The 19,121-nt window shown below is 44.5% G+C and overlaps 1 protein-coding gene across 1 annotated transcript in view; it reads left to right on the forward strand.

The window, feature by feature from the left end:
- Positions 1-306: 306 nt before the first annotated feature.
- The window catches only part of HEBP1 (heme binding protein 1), a 25,242-nt gene continuing 6,427 nt past the window's right edge, over positions 307-19,121 (forward strand). Inside the window, exons 1-3 of the mRNA XM_035028186.1 lie at positions 307-521; positions 9,269-9,407; positions 11,390-11,570. Coding sequence (XP_034884077.1) covers positions 444-521; positions 9,269-9,407; positions 11,390-11,570 — 398 coding nt within the window. The 5' untranslated portion in view covers positions 307-443. The remainder of the gene's footprint in view (positions 522-9,268; positions 9,408-11,389; positions 11,571-19,121) is intronic.

Genomic DNA, 19,121 nt, shown 5'->3' on the forward strand with positions numbered 1-19,121 from the left:
ACTGGAGGTAGACCTTAGGGCGGAGAGCCAAAAAAGCTCGAGAGGAATCCAGAGGCTTGGAAGTTTGGCGCCCAGGTACGGGAGAGCCGAAACCGGGGTGGATGGGGGGTGGGGGTGGGGGGCGGGTTGTAAAAGGTTCTCCACCGCAGCGGCCTAAATCCCGTACGCGGGAGAAACTGTGTCCAGGGCCCAGGCAGTAGTCCGACTCCGCAGAGGAGGAGGGGCCGGCGGAGGCGGGGCGTAACCGCGTCTCCGCCCCGCCCCCCGAGCCCCGTCCGCCGCGCCCGCCGCGCCCCGCCCCGCCGCGCCCCGCCCCGCCGACCTCCGAGGGCCTCTCCGCGGGGCGGAGTCCGAGGCGCCGCTCAGCCGACCCGGGCCCGTTTGCCCTAGCTGCCCTTGCAGCCGCGAGTCCGCAGGTGCGTCCGGAGGGCCGCAGCCGCACCATGCTGGGCGTGATCAAGAACTCGCTGTTCGGGAGCGTAGAGACGTGGCCTTGGCAGGTCCTGAGCAAAGGGGGCAAGGTAGGCCCGCAGGGCTGCCGAGGACCTGAAGCGGGGCCGCCCCCCACGCACCGCACCCTGACCGGGGCTGGAGCGGGTTCTGACGGGCAGGTGGGACAGCGGTGTGCCCCACAATGTGCGTTTTGGCTCCTGCGGGAGGCACGGCCTTCCAGTGCCCAGCACGTGAACTGGGAAGGAGGAAGTAAAAGGGAAGTAGGGAGCAGCGGGCTGAGGGCTCTGCTGGGAGGAGGGGGGACAAAGAGGAGAGATCGCTTTAAGAGAGGAGTCCCGGCGTGGCGATAGAACAGCGCCTGTTGAATGCATTAGTTCTTTTAAACATCCTAAGCATACCGAGCATTTGCTGAGAGGCCTTTGGGTGCAAAAAGACCGAAAACGTGCTTGTCCTCAAGAAATTCCCAACTACTGGAGAAATGAGTATAAAAGAACAAGATCTGTGCTCCAGAAGTAAACGTGCAAGGGAGGGAGCATAGGGGAAGGACCGATCCATTCTGCCAGGGGCTGATGAGGGGGACTTCCCGGAGGAAGTGTCTTTAGCTGGGTCTCTGGGATGTTAGGAGGGCGCAGAAAAGGGAAGAGCATGCGCAAAGGCCCAGAGCCGTAAAATGGTATGCTGGCCAGTGGAACTCCCAGAGTTGGGTTCTAGAATACAGGATGGGTGAAGAGGGCATAACTGCTCTATCCCCCCAAATTGACATCAGTGCTAACACAAGCAAATTGGACTGCCCCCTGAAAACAAAGAGTCTGCCACTAGATTATAGTCTCCTTGCAAGCCCGTACTTTGTGCCCTTTGTATACTCAGCTCCCCGCTCAACACCTCATATGCTAAAGGACTGTGTTGTCTGGGGGCCCAGTTTTGGTACTTAGTGCGCTGATGGTCACACAAAAGCCCTCAACCAGACTCTAGTCTGGGCTCTTCACGCAGCTATAACCAGAGGCTGGTCACTTCATCTGTCTGTCTCTGAGTTCCCTCAGCTGCACTTAGAATGACCAAGTTGAGCCCAGATCAGGGGCGACATATTCAGATGCCTACAAGCTTCCAGGCAGGCCATGGAAATGAGTGAAGCTGGCAGTGTTAGACTCTAAGGCAAGGTGGGGACTGAGGCAAATCCGAGGGAGAACTCAGGGCCCCCTCTACAAAGGGCAGTCATGTTGCTATGCAGGGATATAAACCAGGGTTGCCAGATTTTTAAGGAAAACCAGAAATCGAGATTCTTCCTGTGAACTCTCCCAAGTTAAAAGTAATGTATTCAACAAGTAATTATTTGTTGAGTGCCATCTGCATCCCGGTCACTCTTACAGGCAGTGGGGATAAAGCAAGGGACAAAACCAACAAAAACTCCTGTCTTCATGGAGCTTATCCTTTAGTGGCTAATGCACAAGTAAACAGGTCAAATACATCGTTATCAGATGGTGATCAAAGCTGTGAAGAAAAACAAGCGGGGAAGGCAGGAAGGATTAGGGAATTTGAGGAATGAGGCTGTGGTTTTGAGTAGGGCAAATCATGTCAGTTTTACCTGGTGGCAACTGCCTACCAGTGTTCGTAAACTGCCGGCCACGGGAATCTGTCTGTGGTGAGACTGGGCCTGCGTGAGGTGTGCACACCAGTCTGTGGACTCGGCCCAGGAATGTCTAGGATGCTTGTTGGCCCTAACGTTTAAAGAATCCCCATGTTACCAACAGCTCCCAGAGAGCTCTCCTTTCTGTAGTGGAATCCAGCTCCCTCCGTCTTTTTGGGTTAACAGACAATTGCCAATGCAGGGTCTGGGCTGTTCTGCGACCTGTCTGTCCTCAGATCTCCTCCCTCGCCCATTCCTGGGTCTCAGTCTGGAGTCTGGAGTGGAGGCTGATTCCAGTTGCCTACTTCCCAGGCTCTGATGTCAGACAACTCGCAGCGAGGTTCACCCAGAGGGAGGCACTAGTGGGAGCAGGACGGGAAGAAGGTGTTTCTCCCTCTCTTTCTCCGAACTATCAGGTCTCTGGCACCAAGAGCTTCTCTGTAGCTCCAGCTTGTTCTAAACAGGCCACCATGGTTCTAGCGTCCAGCGAATGATCCAGGTATCTGAGCGCAGGTAACAGAGAATCCTCCCTCTACGTCTCCTAGGGTACTCACCAACCTCTGGGTTGCTTCCCTGTTCCCTGTTGGGCATCTCAGCTCTTCTGTTATCTATGAAATAAGTTTCTTGGAATGAGGTGCCTCTGTTCTCTGCCTCTAGCAGTTTCTGTTTCCCTTTAGACCCTTAGTAATAACAGTGTCACCTGCCACTGATTTGGTGCCTCCAGGGATAAATACAATTCCCTGATAAGCATCTTCCCTCAACATTTGATGGGAATATGGCGCCATATGAGATATTGCTACCAGGCTGACACAGATCTTTTAACCTGAATGATCTCAGTTTCTGCAGCTGTAGAATGGGTATAAAAATCTTTCTCATCTACTCCCAGACTAATTATAAATATTAAATTTTTAAAAAACATGAAACTGCTTGGTAAAGTCATGCACCCTACAAATGTAGTAATATCATTATGTCAGAACTCATCTCAGCTCTGCTCTTGCTAGCTGTGTGGTCACAGGCAACTTACTTAACCTCTCTGAAGCCGATCACAAGAGGAAATAATAATTTGTGTCTTCTAAGAATGTTTGGAAGTTTAAATGAGATAACCATTTGTTGTTCAACAAAATATCTAGCACTTGGTTGGGTATGGTAACCACTAGCTTCCCCTTACAAGTAATTTTGGGTAAGCCACTCAACCTCCTAACCACTTTGAACCCTGAAATTCCTCAACTATAATATGAGAATGACAGTGCCTATATGACAATTACTTAACTATTCAAAGATAGTTATATGCCTTTTTAAAAAAATATACAAATTCAGGGGGATATTATTTTGAAGACAGACTCTCCCTGAAATTATCTTTCTTGCCCCGGATAGCATCTGGGTCAGGAACTGTTGCCCACTTTCTTGGGCCAAGATAGATGGCAGACAGTGGGCCCCGTGTAGCTCAGGTTTGGGCTCACCAGATGTTCAGGACTGATTGTGGTGGGGAGGTCCATGCTGCTGCGGAACTTATCAGGCACCTTCCACATTGCTTCGGGAAGGAGGGGGACACACTGTGCTCTGTGTTGGATTAGGTGGGTCTTGTGAATGCTCAGAGCAGAACTGATATGAATAACTGACATCTTAATGGGATTTTTTTCCAACCTGTGCACGTTGCTAGGACGGGTTAGGACCCGACAGCCCAGGTTTGAATCCTGGCTCTACCACTTGCCCACTGTAACTCAGGCAGGTTACTTAACCCCTTGTGCTCCAGTTTCATCTGAAAATAAAGATTAAAACACTCGCTTCTTCACAGGATCATTGGAGGGATTGCATGAACACATCCATGCAAAATATTTAGAATAATACCTGACACATAGAAAGTACTGAGTTAGGTTGGCTATTATTATTATTATTAATTTTCTTAGAATGAAAAAGCTGGCTTCCAGAATCAACATGGATACCCACCCCAGCAGGTGGCAAAGAAAAAAACTGACCTTGTAGAGGACCTTGCAAATCCCATAGCAAGAGGCACTGTTGCAAGATCCCTGTCTGGGATTTGAATTTGACCAGGGTTCCCAGGGAATGTTGAAAATTGGTGTTTGCGGCCATGGGCCAAATCCTCATCTGATTGGAAGCATAAGCTAGCTGGATCTGGGACAAAGGTGGGCTGTTATGTTCCATGTGACAAGGACACACACTAAAGACACTAAATTTGAAGAATCAAATGTGTTAGCTGTGCTAATTTAGGTGCTTTTTTTTCCTGCGGAAATAGAACTCTATTTAAATTCTGCTCCCTAAAGGACTAGAGTAGTTTTGTAATATCCATTTCTCAAACCTAAATCTTCACAGTGATCCAGTGGTTCAAATGAGAGTTTATGGGCATAGATGCTATCAAATCAGATGGGACCTGCTGTAGTACCACCTTAAGACATTGTGAGTTTGCTTTCTTCCAGCATAGATACAGTTAGACTATTGCTCATCTGTCTACCCAGCCATGTCTATTGTATTCCTTGTTCTTAGAGTAAAACCGGGTTTTACTCCACAGCCTCCTTTCCCACAAATACTCCTAGTACCTACCATATGCAAGACGTGGTGCTAGATGCTAAGAGATACAGTGGTAAACACAGACAGCCCCCGACCCCATGGGGCTTATGGTTGCAGATGGAGGTTAAGCACATTATTATTCAGTTATAATTACAATAACTCCTGTTGTGAAAGTCCAAGGGGCTATAAAAAATATCATGGGAACTTGTTTTTTGTTGTTGTTTTTTTTTTTATTATTTTATTTATTTATTTATTTGACAGAGAGAGACACAGCGAGAGAGAGAACACAAGCAGGGGGAGTGGGAGAGGGAGAAGCAGGCTCCCCGCTGAGCAGGGAGCCGGACGCGGGTCTCTGGGATCATGACCTGAGCCGAAGGCAGACGCCTAATGACTGAGCCACCCAGGCACTCATGGGAACTTGTTTTAAATGAAGATCCTCTTTGAGGATGTGACTTTTAGGTTGGGACTTTGGGATAAGTAGGGGTCCATCAGGCAGGGACAGGAAAGAGGTACTCCAGGCAGAAGAGGAGGCAGGTACAGAGGCTCTGAGGCAGGAATGACCATGGCATTGAAGGAAATAGCAGAAGGCCAGTGAGGAAGTGCTCTGGGTGTGGCTGGCAAGGTAGGTAGAAGCTAGCTGGTGCCTGGACCATCTGGGAGAGGTTAAGAACTTGGTGAACGAGTGCTTTCAGGTAGGACATTCATTAACATGTCAAGTGATACAGAATGCTCTGTGTATGTTCCCTGGGCAATCTCAATTTCGTTCACAGCTTTCGTTACCCCTTTTGCTGATGACTCCCAAATTTATCTCCCCATGTCAGTCTCCTGCTGAGCTCCAGGCCCACATATCCAGCTGTGCAATGAATAGTTTGCTCATCTGTAACAGGAGGCAGATGAACTGATAGATATGAAGGGGCCCTTCTAGCCTTAGTGTTCTCTGCCTTTGGAGTTCATAGGAAGGAGGGATCACTCAAGAAGAGGAGGTGGAGTTGAGCCTTACAGACTGGCAGAATTATGGGGCACCTGGGTGGCCCAGCCTGTTAAGTGTCTGCCTTTGGCTCAGGTAATGACCCCAGGGTCCTGGGATTGAGCCCCGCATCGCATTGCATCGCATCGGCATCGCATCAGGCTCCCTGCTCAGCAGGGGGTCTGCTTCTCCCTCTCCCTCCGCCCCTCCCCTCTGCTCATGCTCTCTCTTGCTTGCTCTTTTTCAAATAAATCAGTAAAATCTTTTTTAAAAAGATTGGTAGAAGTATCATGGGGGCCTTGGCTCTCTGAATCAAACTGGATTCCTTTCTTGGCAGCGTTTCTTTCCTTGCTGTGGACCCTCTGCCTAGGGAAGAGGCTGAGAGCACAGATCACCTATACCATCCCCAGAACTCCTTTCTGCACCAGGACCCCTCCCATTCAAAGTCCCACATTTGGATCACAAAGTCCGTTGAACTAATTTGGGGTAGATGAAACTGACTTGCACTCAGCTCACGCGCGGGGGAACAATGGTTACAAAATCCTCCCTGTGGCAGCCTAGGAGTTCTTCAGGGGTCTGGCCCCAGCCAGAATCTCCAGCCCCTCTCTCCCCAGCCTTTGCTCTAGGCCCAGTGAAGCACTTGTATTCTTCACCTGCCGCATATTGTTCTTCCCCTTTGCTCTTGTACATCTATGGTGCCCGCTACCTGAAATCACCCTCCCTGAACTATCAGAACATTTACTACATCATACGATAATTTCATAATCTTTTCACCACCCCACTAGACTCCCCTCCAAATCCATAGCACCTGTCAGAGGTTTTCAATAATATTTCCTCAATAAATCCATGCATCAGTGACTGAATGTCCAGTTGGATGATCTATAAGCACCTCAAGGTCAGCCTGACCTCGCCAAGCACATCAACACACACCCTGCCCCCCAGAATAACCGAAGTAGGCCTCTTCTGTGTTCCCATGCTGCCCTGCCTCTCCTCTTAAATATACCATCAGATTATACCCTGGTTTCCTGGCTACTTCTATTAGACCACACCCCTCCTGATGTCAGAGACTGTGTCTTTCATCAGTATCTTAGCACCTGTTACAGTGCTCAGCACATAGTAGAAACTGCATTGTTGGTGGTTGAATGAATAAGAGAAGGAAAGAAAGAATGAAGGAAAGAGCCAACCAGCTCTTTTCTCCAGTGAGAGCTTGTAATTGGTTTCTCCATCTGTGAGAGAATAAGCCGCATTCATTGACTTTAGATGCCCCTCTTCAGACTTGGACACAGGCATACAAATGTCTGTCAGAAAGAACTAACTCAGGAGCTAAAGGAAGATACTGAAAAGTGCTCGCATCATCCCCCATTTAGTACAGAGTCCTGTAGTTAGCATTAGACTAGGGTTTGGAGCCTGGAATTCTGGTTCCAGTGTGATCACTTAGTACCTGTGTGTTCCTGGGCAACTCAGTCCCTCTGGTTCCTCATTTCCTCTTTGGGAAAATCGGTTTGATTGGATGAACTTTAAAACCGTTTTCAGGCTGCAGTTCTGTGAGTCACAGAGTAGCATTTCTGGAATTTTAAACATAAGTGGCAAGACTCAATGGGACCTCAAATGAAGGGTGAATCTAGTCTCTGCTGTGACAGAGCCAGAAAGAGCAAAACACTCCAAGTTCATACAACATGGTTTGCTACTGAAGGCCCTTTGGAAATGTGACACTTTCCAAGGGGAGGGCCTCACAGCCATCCTCGGAATTAGTAGCCACAGTGGATTTGATTTGTAGCCTCTTACTCCTAGTCTGGTGCAATTTCCCCTGTCCCAAGTGAAGGGAAGTTGATGAAACTGGCATTCAGAAACCTTTCAGATTTCCCGGGGCCCTTTCTCACTATTCTCCTTTCATTTTGCATTACCAAAAAACAATAGGTATTTTTTTTCATTCTAAACATAGAATTATAATGTAAATGTACTTTTTCAGACTATACAGGCCTCATGGCCCCACAGTCCTACCCACCTCCAGAGAGTCATTCTGTCCCCTTGGGGTTTGAAAAGTTTCAATCTAGGATGTCACAGGAAGGCCTATTTGCCCAGCCAGGGTGGGCCAAGTCCTCTCTCAGTGTCTGTTTTTCATAATCATTGGTAAGAGAGGCACTCCTTAATCAATAAATAAACACCCATTGAGCATCTAATTTATGATGCTCCGTGGCATAGTTTTTGTCCGCAAAGATTTTATAGCAGATTTTTCAAACTGCACCAGTGTTCCGTTACCAGATAGCAAAATCAATATAGAATACATCTTTCTTCTTTTAGTAGAATAGAATAAAATTCACTTGAGTAGAGTAGAAGTCAACAGGAAAGAAAGAAAAGGTTAGTATCAGAAAGCTTCCCCTCCATAAGGGTAAAGTATTATTTGGTGAAACTTTGTTTCAATCACGTGTATGTTCTTGATAGGGCATGATATAAAAATGCATTTCTTGTTTTGGAGCGTGATTCTTTTTCAGGTTTGAAAAACACCAGCTTATAGCATATGTTCAAGGAATACGAAATTATATCATATGAGATATCAAAGGACAAGGAAGAAGAGGGGGGATGGAGGAGGAGGGCTGCGTGGGTCCATAAGGCAAGGGATAATGACCTAAGGACAGAGACTCCCAGGGAGAGTGGTCATGATGGGCGGGGGGGGGGGGGGGGCCGCCCGGGGGGGGGGGGTTGGGGGGGGGGGGGCACTGGGGCTGGGCGTTCAGGGGGAGTGGGGGGTACGATTTAGCGAGATGAGTTGGAATGAGGAGTCAAGTCTGGGAGTACAAGTGAAGAGAACAACTCTGATTCTTTTTTTTTTAATTTTGTGAAAATTGCCATGGAGATCTTTTATTTTTATTTTTTTAATTTAAAGTCAATTAATTAACATATAGTATATTATTAGTTTCAGAGGTAGAGTTTAGTCATTCATCAGTTGTATATAACACCCAGTGCTCATTACATCACGTGCCCTCCTTAATGCCCGTCACACAGTTACCCCATCCCCCTACCCTTCTCCTTCAGCAACCCTCAGTTTGTTTTCTATAGTTAAGAGTCTCTTCTGGTTTGTCTCACTCTGATTGATTCTTCTTGACCTGCAGCCCTGCTTCTAGAATGAGGCTAATCCTGGGGCCTTTGAGTTTGTGGCATTGTTGTTGGATCTCTTTCTTTCCTCCTTTCCAATTTTCTTCTTCTCATTTTCCTGGCTCTCCTGTCATTCAGATGTTGGATCTCCTGGCTTGATCCTCTGATCTCCTTTTCTGTTTTCTACATCCTTCCTTTTTACTTGACTTCCTAGAAGATTTCCCTCAGCTTTAGCTTCTGATTTCTCCCCTGAATTTTTCATTTCTGTTGTATTTTTAATTTCTAAGAGCTCTTTGATCTCTGAACCTTCTATTTTTCTAGCATTCTGGGGATGTTCTGAGTGGCTTGGGATGCAATATTTTCTCTTATCTCTCTGAGCGTATTGATGACTTGAAGTTTTTTCTGCTGATTCCACATTTGTAAGAAATCCCAGAATCTTCTCATGGCGCTTCATACTCCTACTGTCTCTTCTACCCTGTCACCATGCCCAGGTTCGTTATGGAAAAGTTCTTTAGCAGTTCTTATGACTGGGTCATTACCGCTTATTCTAGAGTAATCACAGGTTGCCACTTTTAATCTCTTAAGCATGTATATTCTGTTTCTAGGAAGATGTCTCCTATGAGGAACGGACCTGTGAGGGCGGGCGGTTTGCCACAGTGGAAGTGACAGACAAGCCTGTGGATGAGGGTCTACGGGAAGCAATGCCCAAAGTCATGAAGTACGTGGGAGGCACCAATGACAAGGGTGAGTATCCCCGAGGGGTGTGGCTCTGGTCTCAGAGGCAAGCTTGCTAGGTCTCATGTCATCAGGGGAAAATACAAGGAGGGGCCACAGAGCACCTGTCACCACCTGCTTCAGTAGCATGTGAACTTGGGCTGTGTGCACAAGGACACTCTAGGGGGACCACACTGACTTCATCCCAGCCTACCCCTCGGTGTGTGGTATCCCTGCTCCATATCACGGACACATGCTTCTCTCCCAGGCGTGAACATACACTCTGGGGGTTTTAACCCTATAGTGCTTAGAGTATCTTTGGATTGGTTGACTGACTGAAGAAAGCCAAGTCACAGCGCCAGGCTAGCTTCAGACTTGAGACCTCTGCCTCCAGGCTGAACATCTCTGCCCCGTCCCCCGGTAGCTCAGAACCTGCAGAGCGCTGAGGCTCAGTGACTGATGAGTATGGTGGGTCCTCGGCTCTGTCCTGGCAAATGAAGGGCCTGAGAATTTTTAGGCTGTCCCACTCTTAGACATGGCAGTCTGTGCTGGCTGTGCCCCGATTTTTCAAATGATGGGCCCGAAGTTTCAGTGTGCCTGTCAGTATGTAGACCATATTTAAATATGAATTTAACTCTAAAGCTCTCTAATTTGGACTGCTCTTTAGAATCAGTGCAAACCCAAAATGGGTCAGAAAATGAGGTGAAAAAAGAGATGTGATGTTTAATTTGTAGGATATTTCTCAAGCTGATAATTTAGAAAGTCAGAAACTGGTATTAACCTCAGTTACATTTAGTAGCACCAAAGTAATCAGGCTTTGGATGATAAGGCAACCAGTACGAGGTCAGGAAGAAATCTTTTCCTTCTTAATACTGTTGCAACTTTTTTTTAGAAGAATATATGTATAAAAATGATAAAACTCGGGGTGCCTGGGTGGCTCAGTCAATTGAGCATCCAACTCTTGATTTCACCTCAGGTTGTAATTTCAGGGTATTGAGATCAAGCCCCAAGTCGGGCTCCATGGGCAGCACAGTCTGCTTCGGATTCTCTCTCTCCCTCCCACTCCCTCTCCTTCTGCCCCTCCCCCCCAATAAATAAATAAATCTTTAAAAAAACTCTTTAAATGATTAAACCTTAAAGAAAATCTTGAAAATAACAAAACAGCACCCCTGATCCATCTTTTTTAATACAATCCTTGTTGTCTTCTGAATGTATTTCTTCAGGGCTTTTTAATAGACCTTTAAAATTTAATCATAGTGTTTGTGCAATTGTACATCCTTCTGTTACTTATAGTTACTTATAGCTATTTTCCACTATTGCTAGTCTTCTGAAGCGTAATTATTGATAGCTACACTATATTGCACGATGTATAATGTGTCTAATTTACTTAGACATATTCCTGTTTTGAACATTTATATGGCTCCCAATTTCTCACAGTTAACAAATTTTGCTACAATGAATATCCTATTACCTAGAGCCTTTCCCATATTTTGGATTACTTCCTTAAAATTTATATTTAAATAGTAATTAGAGGGGCACCTGGGTGGCTCAGTCATTAAGCGTCTGCCTTCAGCTCAGGTCATGATCCCGGGGTCCTGGGATCAAGCCCCGCATCAGGCTCCCTGCTCAGCAGAGAGCCTGCTTCCCCCTCTCCCACTCCCCCTGCTTGTGTTCCCTCTCTCGCTGTCTCTCTCTGTCAAATAAATAAATAAAATTTTTAAAAATTTTTAAAAAACTAATTAGATACTGAAATATTTACAGTCTTGTTATATATTACCAAGTAATTTTTTCCAAACGAGTTGAGTCACTACAGTTCTATTTCCAATATATACAAATAAGAGGTGTTTCATATGTATCTGACTATACATTTTTAACACCTACCAGGTTTGTTATCAATTTCAAGAACAAAACATACTGTCTTGGAGGAGGAATGAGACTAGCAGATTTTCCACAGTCCTGAGCAAGTTCTGTCTGTAATACCCACCTCACTCTGTGGGTTTTTCTGTTTTCAGGAATCGGAATGGGGATGACCGTTCCTATTTCCTTTGCTGTGTTTCCCAGTGATGACGGCTCCCTACAGAAGAAATTAAAAGTCTGGTTCCGGATTCCAAACCAGTTTCAGAGCAACCCACCGGTTCCCACGGATGACAGCGTTAAGATAGAGGAGAGAGAAAGCATCACTGTCTATTCCCTGTAAGGAGATGATTCTTTAGGCATCCAAGGGTAACACCTGATCTCCATAACCATTTCTTGACCATCTGCAGTGAGCATTTGCATTACATTTATATTTTATTCCAGTTTTATTGAGATCTAATTAACCTATAGCATTGTATTGACTTACGGTGTACAACATATAATGCTTTGATATATATAAATATTATGAAATGATCACCACAATAAGTTTAGTTAACATCCATCATAGTTACCATGTCTTTTTCTTGAGATGAGAACTTTAAAGATCTGCTTTCTTAATAACTTCCAAATATACATGACAGCATTGTTAACCATAGTCACCTTGCTTTGCATTACATTCCCAGGACTAATTTATCTTATAGCTAGAAATCTGTACCTTTTGCCCACCTTCACCCATTTCTCCCGCTCCCCACCCACATCCCATCTCTGGCAACCACCAATCTCTTCTCTGTATCAATGAGTTCAGTTTTGTTTTTGGGTTTTTTTTTTTGAATTCTACATATAAGTGAGATCATAGAGTATTTTCCTTTCTCTGTCGGGGTTATTTCACTTAGCATAATGTCCTTAAGATCATGCATGTTGTCACAAATGGCAGATTTTCTTTCTTTTTTTATGGCTGCCTAATATTGCTTCATATATCACATTTTTATCCATTTATCTCTTGATGGACCCTGAGTTTGTTTCCGTATCTTGGCTATTGTGAATAATGCTGCAGTGAACATGGGAGTGCAGATAGCTCTTCAAGATACTGATTTCATCCCTTTAAAAAATTTTTTTAAAAAAAGAAGATAATGATTTCAATACCCTTGGATATATACCCGGAAATGGAACTGCTGGATCATAGGGTAGTTCTACTTTTAATTTTTTGACGAACCTCCATACTGTTTTCCGCAGTGGCTGCCCCACTTCCCATTCCCACCCACAGTACACAAGGGTTCCCTTTGCTCCATAGCCTTGCTAATACTTATTTCTTCTCTTTTTGATACTAGCCATTCTAATGGGTGTGAAGTGGTATCTCACTGGGGCTTTGATATGCATTTCACTAATGATGAGTGATCTTCAGCATCTTTTCATATACCTACTGGCCATGTGTATGTCTTCTTTGGAAAAATGTCTATTCAGATCCTCTGCCCATTTTTTAATCAGAATGTTTGGCTTTTTTGCTATTGAGTTGTAGGAGTTTTTTATATATTTTGGCTTTTAATTCCTTATCAGATGTGTGATTTGCAAATATTTTCTCCCATTGAGTAGGATGCCTTTTCATTCACTCTCCCATTGAGTAGGATGGTTTCCTTTGCTGTACAGAAGCTTTGTAGTTTGATGCAGTCCCATTTGTTTATTTTTGCTTTTGTCGCCAAATACAAAAGATTATTGCCACGACTGATGCCAAGAAGCTTACTCCTTATGTTTTCTTCTAGGAATCTTATGGTTTCAGGTCTTATGTTCAAGTCTTTAATCTATTTTGCATTGTTCTTTGTATATGGTGTAAGATAGAAGTCCAATTTCAATCTTTTGCCTGTTGCTATACAATTTTCCAGACACTGTTTATTGAAGAGACTGTTCTTGGCTTCTTTGTTGTAAGTTGGTTGACCATACATGCATGAGTTTGTTTCTGAGCTCTCTATTCTGTTTCATTGACCTATATGTCTTTTTTATGCCAATGCCATACTGTCTTGATTACATTAACTTTGTAATACAGTTTGAAATCAGAAAATATGCTTCAGCTTTATTCTTTTTTTCTCAAGATTGCTTTGGCTATTTGGGGTCTTTTGTAGTTCCATATAAATGTTAGGGTTGGTTTTCTATTTCTGTGAAAAATGCCATTGGAATTTTGATGGAGATTGCATTGAATCTGTAGATTGCTTTTGGTAGTATGTCACAATTAATTAATTGTATTAATACAATTAATATTAACATATTCATTAACAATTAATTAATTATTAACAATATTAATTCTTCCAATCCATGAGCATGGAATATCTTTTTCATTTATTTGTGTCTTCTTTAATCTTCTTCATTAATGTCTTACAGTTTTCAGTGTACAGATCTTTTGCCTCCTTGGTTAAATTTATTTCTAGGTATTTTATTCTTTTTGATACAAATAGGTTTATTTTCTTTATTTCTTTGTATTATTGATGAATTAAGTTAAATACTGAGTCTTGACAATTTCTCATTTCATTTTCTTCAGTTTACAGCACACAAACATTTGCATTATGTCTGAATAAATACTTTGCCAGTTGCCAAATTAATGTGGATAGAGTATCCCCACGGCTTAAGCTGAACATCTACATTAGCCACAGTAGGGTTCTGGGAGACTCAGGGAATATCTAAGTCAAGCTGTTGTTTGGGGTCATGAATACATAAATGAGTACATGAATATATATAGGACTTGGGGGCCCTCCTTTTTACCCCATGCTCTTCTTGAATGCCAAAAGGGCAGGGAGTATTTGCCAGAACTGGACTGCCCACCCCCTCAGTTGTTCATTGTCCACAGTCCTTTGAGCAGAGCACACAGGCATCCTATTTTCATTCGTATCCTGTTTCCAGAGCCCCATTTGGGGTTGTGTTCCTTTTGACTATAGAGCATTAACAGGTGCAGATGGTTGCATGGTTTTATTCTTTGGGCCCAACCTCCCTTCAGAAACCAAGTCTGTTGTAGAGAATCAGTGACTCCCCATTTGTTAAAACCCTACTTTGTGACAAGCACTGAACCATGTACAGTCACAGACCAGGATCTTTTCCAATATTAACTACAGGTGTGGATTTGGTTCTACTCTAGAACAACCTGAAGAAAAATAAATACACAAATAATCTTGTACTGGACAGTTTTTGTCCGCTCCCAGGGGCCTCCAAACCTACTTATTTGGCTGCCTTGCCCCAACACTGCAACCTGAGGGTGTAGCTTTCTCTGGAGCTAACACTAATGCTGGGAACGTGAGCTGGGCTGCTCTGGGCAGTCGTAGGCCGGGTGACGCACGCCCCCCAGAGGACAGTGAGTGTACTGCAGCCGGGCCGCTGGCCCTAGAACCTCCGGCTCCTCTACTCCACTCATCCTTCAGACCTCCCAGCCTTCACTACAGAGGCTGCAGGGAAAGCAAACTCTAGGTAAAGAATATCTTTCCCAAGGGCAGGGACTAGGGTGGGGAAGCGAGGTGGCTGCAGTACAAAATTTAAGGAGGCACCCACTTTCACAATTGTCCAAGTGCAGGATTGGCACTGTGAGTGTGTGCCTCCTTAAATCTTGGGTGCCGTGTCTTGGGTGCCACTGTCTCACCCGCATTCCTTCTCCCTCTTCTCCACTCTCTTGCCCATGTGTCTTGGGAGGCAGCCTGGGGCACTCTAGTGAACAAGTCTATTTTAGTTTGAATCCCACTCAGCCTCTCTAAGACAGTTTCCCCATCTGTTAAGTGCCCATAGCAACCTACCTCATAGGACTTTTACTAAAGAGTATCTTTCAGTAGTTAATAAGATGCTTCTGTTTTTACAGATGACTTAATGTGTGTGACCTGTGGGAGGTTTCAGTAATTATTTTTTCCCTTCGCCCCTTTTGATTTCATAAGGAATGAGGTTGACGTGATTAAATCAGTTCACGTAAGCCTCCAAGTAGATGGGGCTGTTGTTTTAGCAAAGCCAGGGTAATGAGCAGGTCTGATGGTTTTCTTTGGCCCTTACCTTTTTAGTATGGAAATTCTCAAACTTATAAAAAGATAGAATAAGATAATGAGGGGCACCTGGGTGGCTCAGTCGTTAAGCGTCTGCCTTCAGCTCAGGTCGTGATCCCAGGGTCCTGGGATCAAGCCCCGCATCGGGCTCCCTGCTCAGCGGGAAGCCTGCTTCTCCCTGTCCCACTCCCCCTGCTTGTGCTCGTTCTCTCTCTCTCTGACAAATGAAAAAAAGAATAAGATAATGAAACCCTGTGGAACCCATCACTCACCTTCAATAATAACTCAAGGCCAGATCTGTGTTGTGTGTACCCTCACAACTGCCACCCAGCCCCTCCACTGGGTTATTCTGCAGCGAATTCCAGACATTATATTTTCCTCCATAAATACTTCAGTGTGACTACTAAAGACTTTTTAAAATACAATCCTAATGTCTTATTACTCCTAACATTTTTTTCAGCATGTCATTAATGTTATAATAATAGAAACTGTCCAGTGTTCAGATTTCCCCCACTACTCTGATCATTTGTTTTTAAAGTTTGTTTGAACCTGGATCCAAATAAAATCCATCCATGGCAGTTGGCTGGTACACCTTTTAAGCTTTTACTAATCTGTGGCTTTTCTCTCTACCACACCTTTCTATTTTTCAAGGCTGCTTATGGATCATTTGTCCTACTGTTTCCCATAGCCTGAATTTCCATGGCGTTTTAACATGTCCTCTGCCTCCGGCGTTGCCTGTAAGTTAGCAGTTAGAACCAAAGGCATGGGCAGCTTCAAGTTGGCGCCTTCGGCCAGGATGTTTCATAGGTGGTGGTGTATACTACCATGGGGGGCTCATCCCGTTTGCTTGCCTCTGTTTTTGTGATGTCAGTAACTGTAGATCACCTTACCTAGATGCCTTGCTTCATTTGAGTTTGTAAAATGATCGTGTCCTCCATTTTTCCTTCACTTATTAGCTGGCATACTTTGATAAAGAGAAACCTCCTCTCGTCTGCTATTTGGTTTCCCTGAGATGGAGTCACAGAAAAAAAGGCAAGACACCTTCTCGTTAGCTTGTTGCCTTCTCTTGCCTGTTTTCAGAAGAATGATTTCATTCCTGAACATGCTCCGCAGGGAAGGTGGCGTTGGTCTCTGTTTTTCTGAGGATCAGTATAAACATACGAATTGAAACATAACTGATGTGTTTCAGTTCTTTGCAGTTGTTCTTACTGTTGCTCATGTTGTCCTATCTTTGGCCAGTGGGAGCCTCTTCAAGTTGGTTTCCTAGTCCTTTTGACAAGACTCTAGTACTCTATGGTAGCTTCCTTGCTGTCTGGTGTGACAAGATGTTCCAAGCACATCTTGGCATTTCTTGCCCTAGAGCTGGAAATAGCCATTTCTCCGAGGAAGCCTAGTTCCTTACAGTGGGACAGGGTATCTCTTTAAAAGGTACTATTAAAGTCAGGTCTGTGGAAGTTTCCTATTAATTCTCTGAAACCTAAACAGATGAATGTGATAAATACGCTGTCTAGCATGGCTCTGTGAATGTTTTTTTAAACCTAACCCATGGTCTTAAATTAGCATTGTTATTCCTCAACTAGCCACTTGGTGTCACTGCACAGTCAAATGTGCATTTAAGAGTCCCTTACTGTGGAAGGCAGAGGGAATGAGGTAGTAGAAGGCAAAAGTACTATTTCAAATACACGTAAGTGTATTTGCATTAGATGGCAAAATTAATTCTAAAATGAAAGGCTCGCCTCCTTAATTCAGGCTTCCTTTTGTATGACCTCATGGAGAGATGTTCAAAAGGGATGATGCATTTATTAGTGGTATGTATTACCAGTCAATGGATAGAAGGCTAGGAAGGAATAACACTATCAGAATCTTCTTAGTAGTCACAAGAGGCAATAGAAGTATCCTCACACTTGTATGAGTGGCCATATTCCAGGTCCCTCTGTGTTCCCCAAAGGCCACTTAGGTTACAGCTCAGCCTCCTGAGGGCAGTGCAGCACAGGGTTCAACAGAGACCAATGGCAGGAGAGGGTGATGGTTTTAGTGAAATGTCTGGCCAAAAGGAAAGAGTTGGAAACAAGGAGTTTGTTGTCGGGGTGACCTGTGATCCAGTCCTAGCTCTCCTGCTCAACAGCCGTGGGACCTTTGGCGTGTCGCCGAGCCTCTCTGTGCCTCAGTTTTCCCAAGTACAAGATGGGGTAAGAGTACCTAACACACAGGGTTGTCATGAGGAGAACACATGGTGTCCGTAGATGCCTACAATGTTGGACGTTAGGTAGACACTCGGTAAGTGTTAGCCTGTTTTCCTGTTCTTGACTTCACCTCCCTCTGAGAATCAGATAAAGTTTTACTAGAATTAACAACAAAAAAGTCAAGCAACGACAGATATACTTCAGTTCAAACCACAACTCTCATAATTATGAGTTTTATAGCTGGGCTTTCTGAGCTTCAGTTTTCTCATCTATAGAATAGAATGTATGACACACTGTTGTTAGGGTCCAGTGAAGTGTGTATGTGATACAACTTTGTCAGCCACAGGGATCCTAGGGGTGCCGCTGTTGTCCTTTCTGAATGCCCAGGCCCTAACCGAGGCCACTGGCAGCTTGGAACAGAACTTTGGAAAGAACTGCTAAGCCTCAAGGGTGTTCCGTATAGGAGAGCTATAGACCAGTGTTGGCCAAGTTCCTGGATAATTCCAGCGCCCATCTGTAATCACAGGAGGCTCTGGCCATGGGGGACATAATACAGTTTTGCCTCCTTGGTCTGCTCAATGCCTAAACTCTGCCATTTTGATTTCAAGGAGCCTCACCTGATCATTCTATCAAAAATAGCACCCCTTCCTTTTCTGTCCTCTTACCCTGCTTGATTTTTCTTCACCTCACTTATTCTCATCTGCATTATATACCTATTTGTTCATGTGTTTATGATCGTCTCCCTCACTAGAATATTCTTGAGGGCAGGGTCTTGGGTTATCCTCTAGTAAGTGCTCAGTTAAAAGTTGGGGAGTAAGTAAGTGAGTGAAAGTCTTGGTCCTTGCCTTCCCTGCACTTCTCTTTTTCTTTTTTGCTCTCCTCCCTAAAGATCTTGGCCCCCGCCCATAGCTTCAGCTGTCACCCTACCATCCATAAATCTCCAACCTGACCATAAAAAAATTCTCAATTCTCAAAAAAAAAAAAATCTCCAACCTGACCATCTCTCCCCCTCTCTTAAATGCCTTAGCATTCACCAGACTCAACATGATGACCAAGATGAGGCCATTTACACATTTATTCATTCATTCAAAAAAACATGTATTCATTGTTCACTTATTCTGTGCCAAGAATTATTTTCAGTGCTCAAAATAAAGCAGGGAACAAGCAAAATGTCCGCTCTTTGAAGCAGGAAAAACATCCTAGTGGGGAAAATAGATGAGAAACAAGTATCTTTGGTATTTCAGGCCTGTGTTATTCATTTATTTTTTTAAAGATTTTATTTATTTAGGGGCACTTGGGTGGCTCAGTTGTTAAGCATCCACCTTCGGCTCAGGTCATGATCCCGGGGTCCTGGGATTGAGCCCTGCATCGGGGCTCGCTGCCTGGCAGGAAGCCTGCTTCTCCCTCTCCCACTCCCTCTGCTTGTGTTCCCTCTCTCGCTGTGTCTCTCTGTCAAAAAAATAAATAAAATCTTTTAAAAAAAATTTTTATTTATTTTTTGTCAGAGCAAGCGGGGCAAGCGGCAGACAGAGGGAGAAGCAGGCTCCCCACTGAGCAGGGAGCCTGACGCGGGACTCGATCCCAGGAGTCAGACGCTTAACAACTGAGCCACCTAGGCGCCCCAGGCCTGTGCTACTTCAGAGATGAGAAGTGGTCTTTGCGGACTAGAATTATAGGGAAGCACATTTCTTTTTTTTTTTTTTTTT

Source organism: Mirounga leonina, unplaced genomic scaffold (assembly GCF_011800145.1).
Source record: "Mirounga leonina isolate KUSES-001 unplaced genomic scaffold, KU_Mleo_1.0 Mir_201, whole genome shotgun sequence".
Taxonomy (NCBI): Eukaryota; Metazoa; Chordata; class Mammalia; order Carnivora; family Phocidae; genus Mirounga; species Mirounga leonina.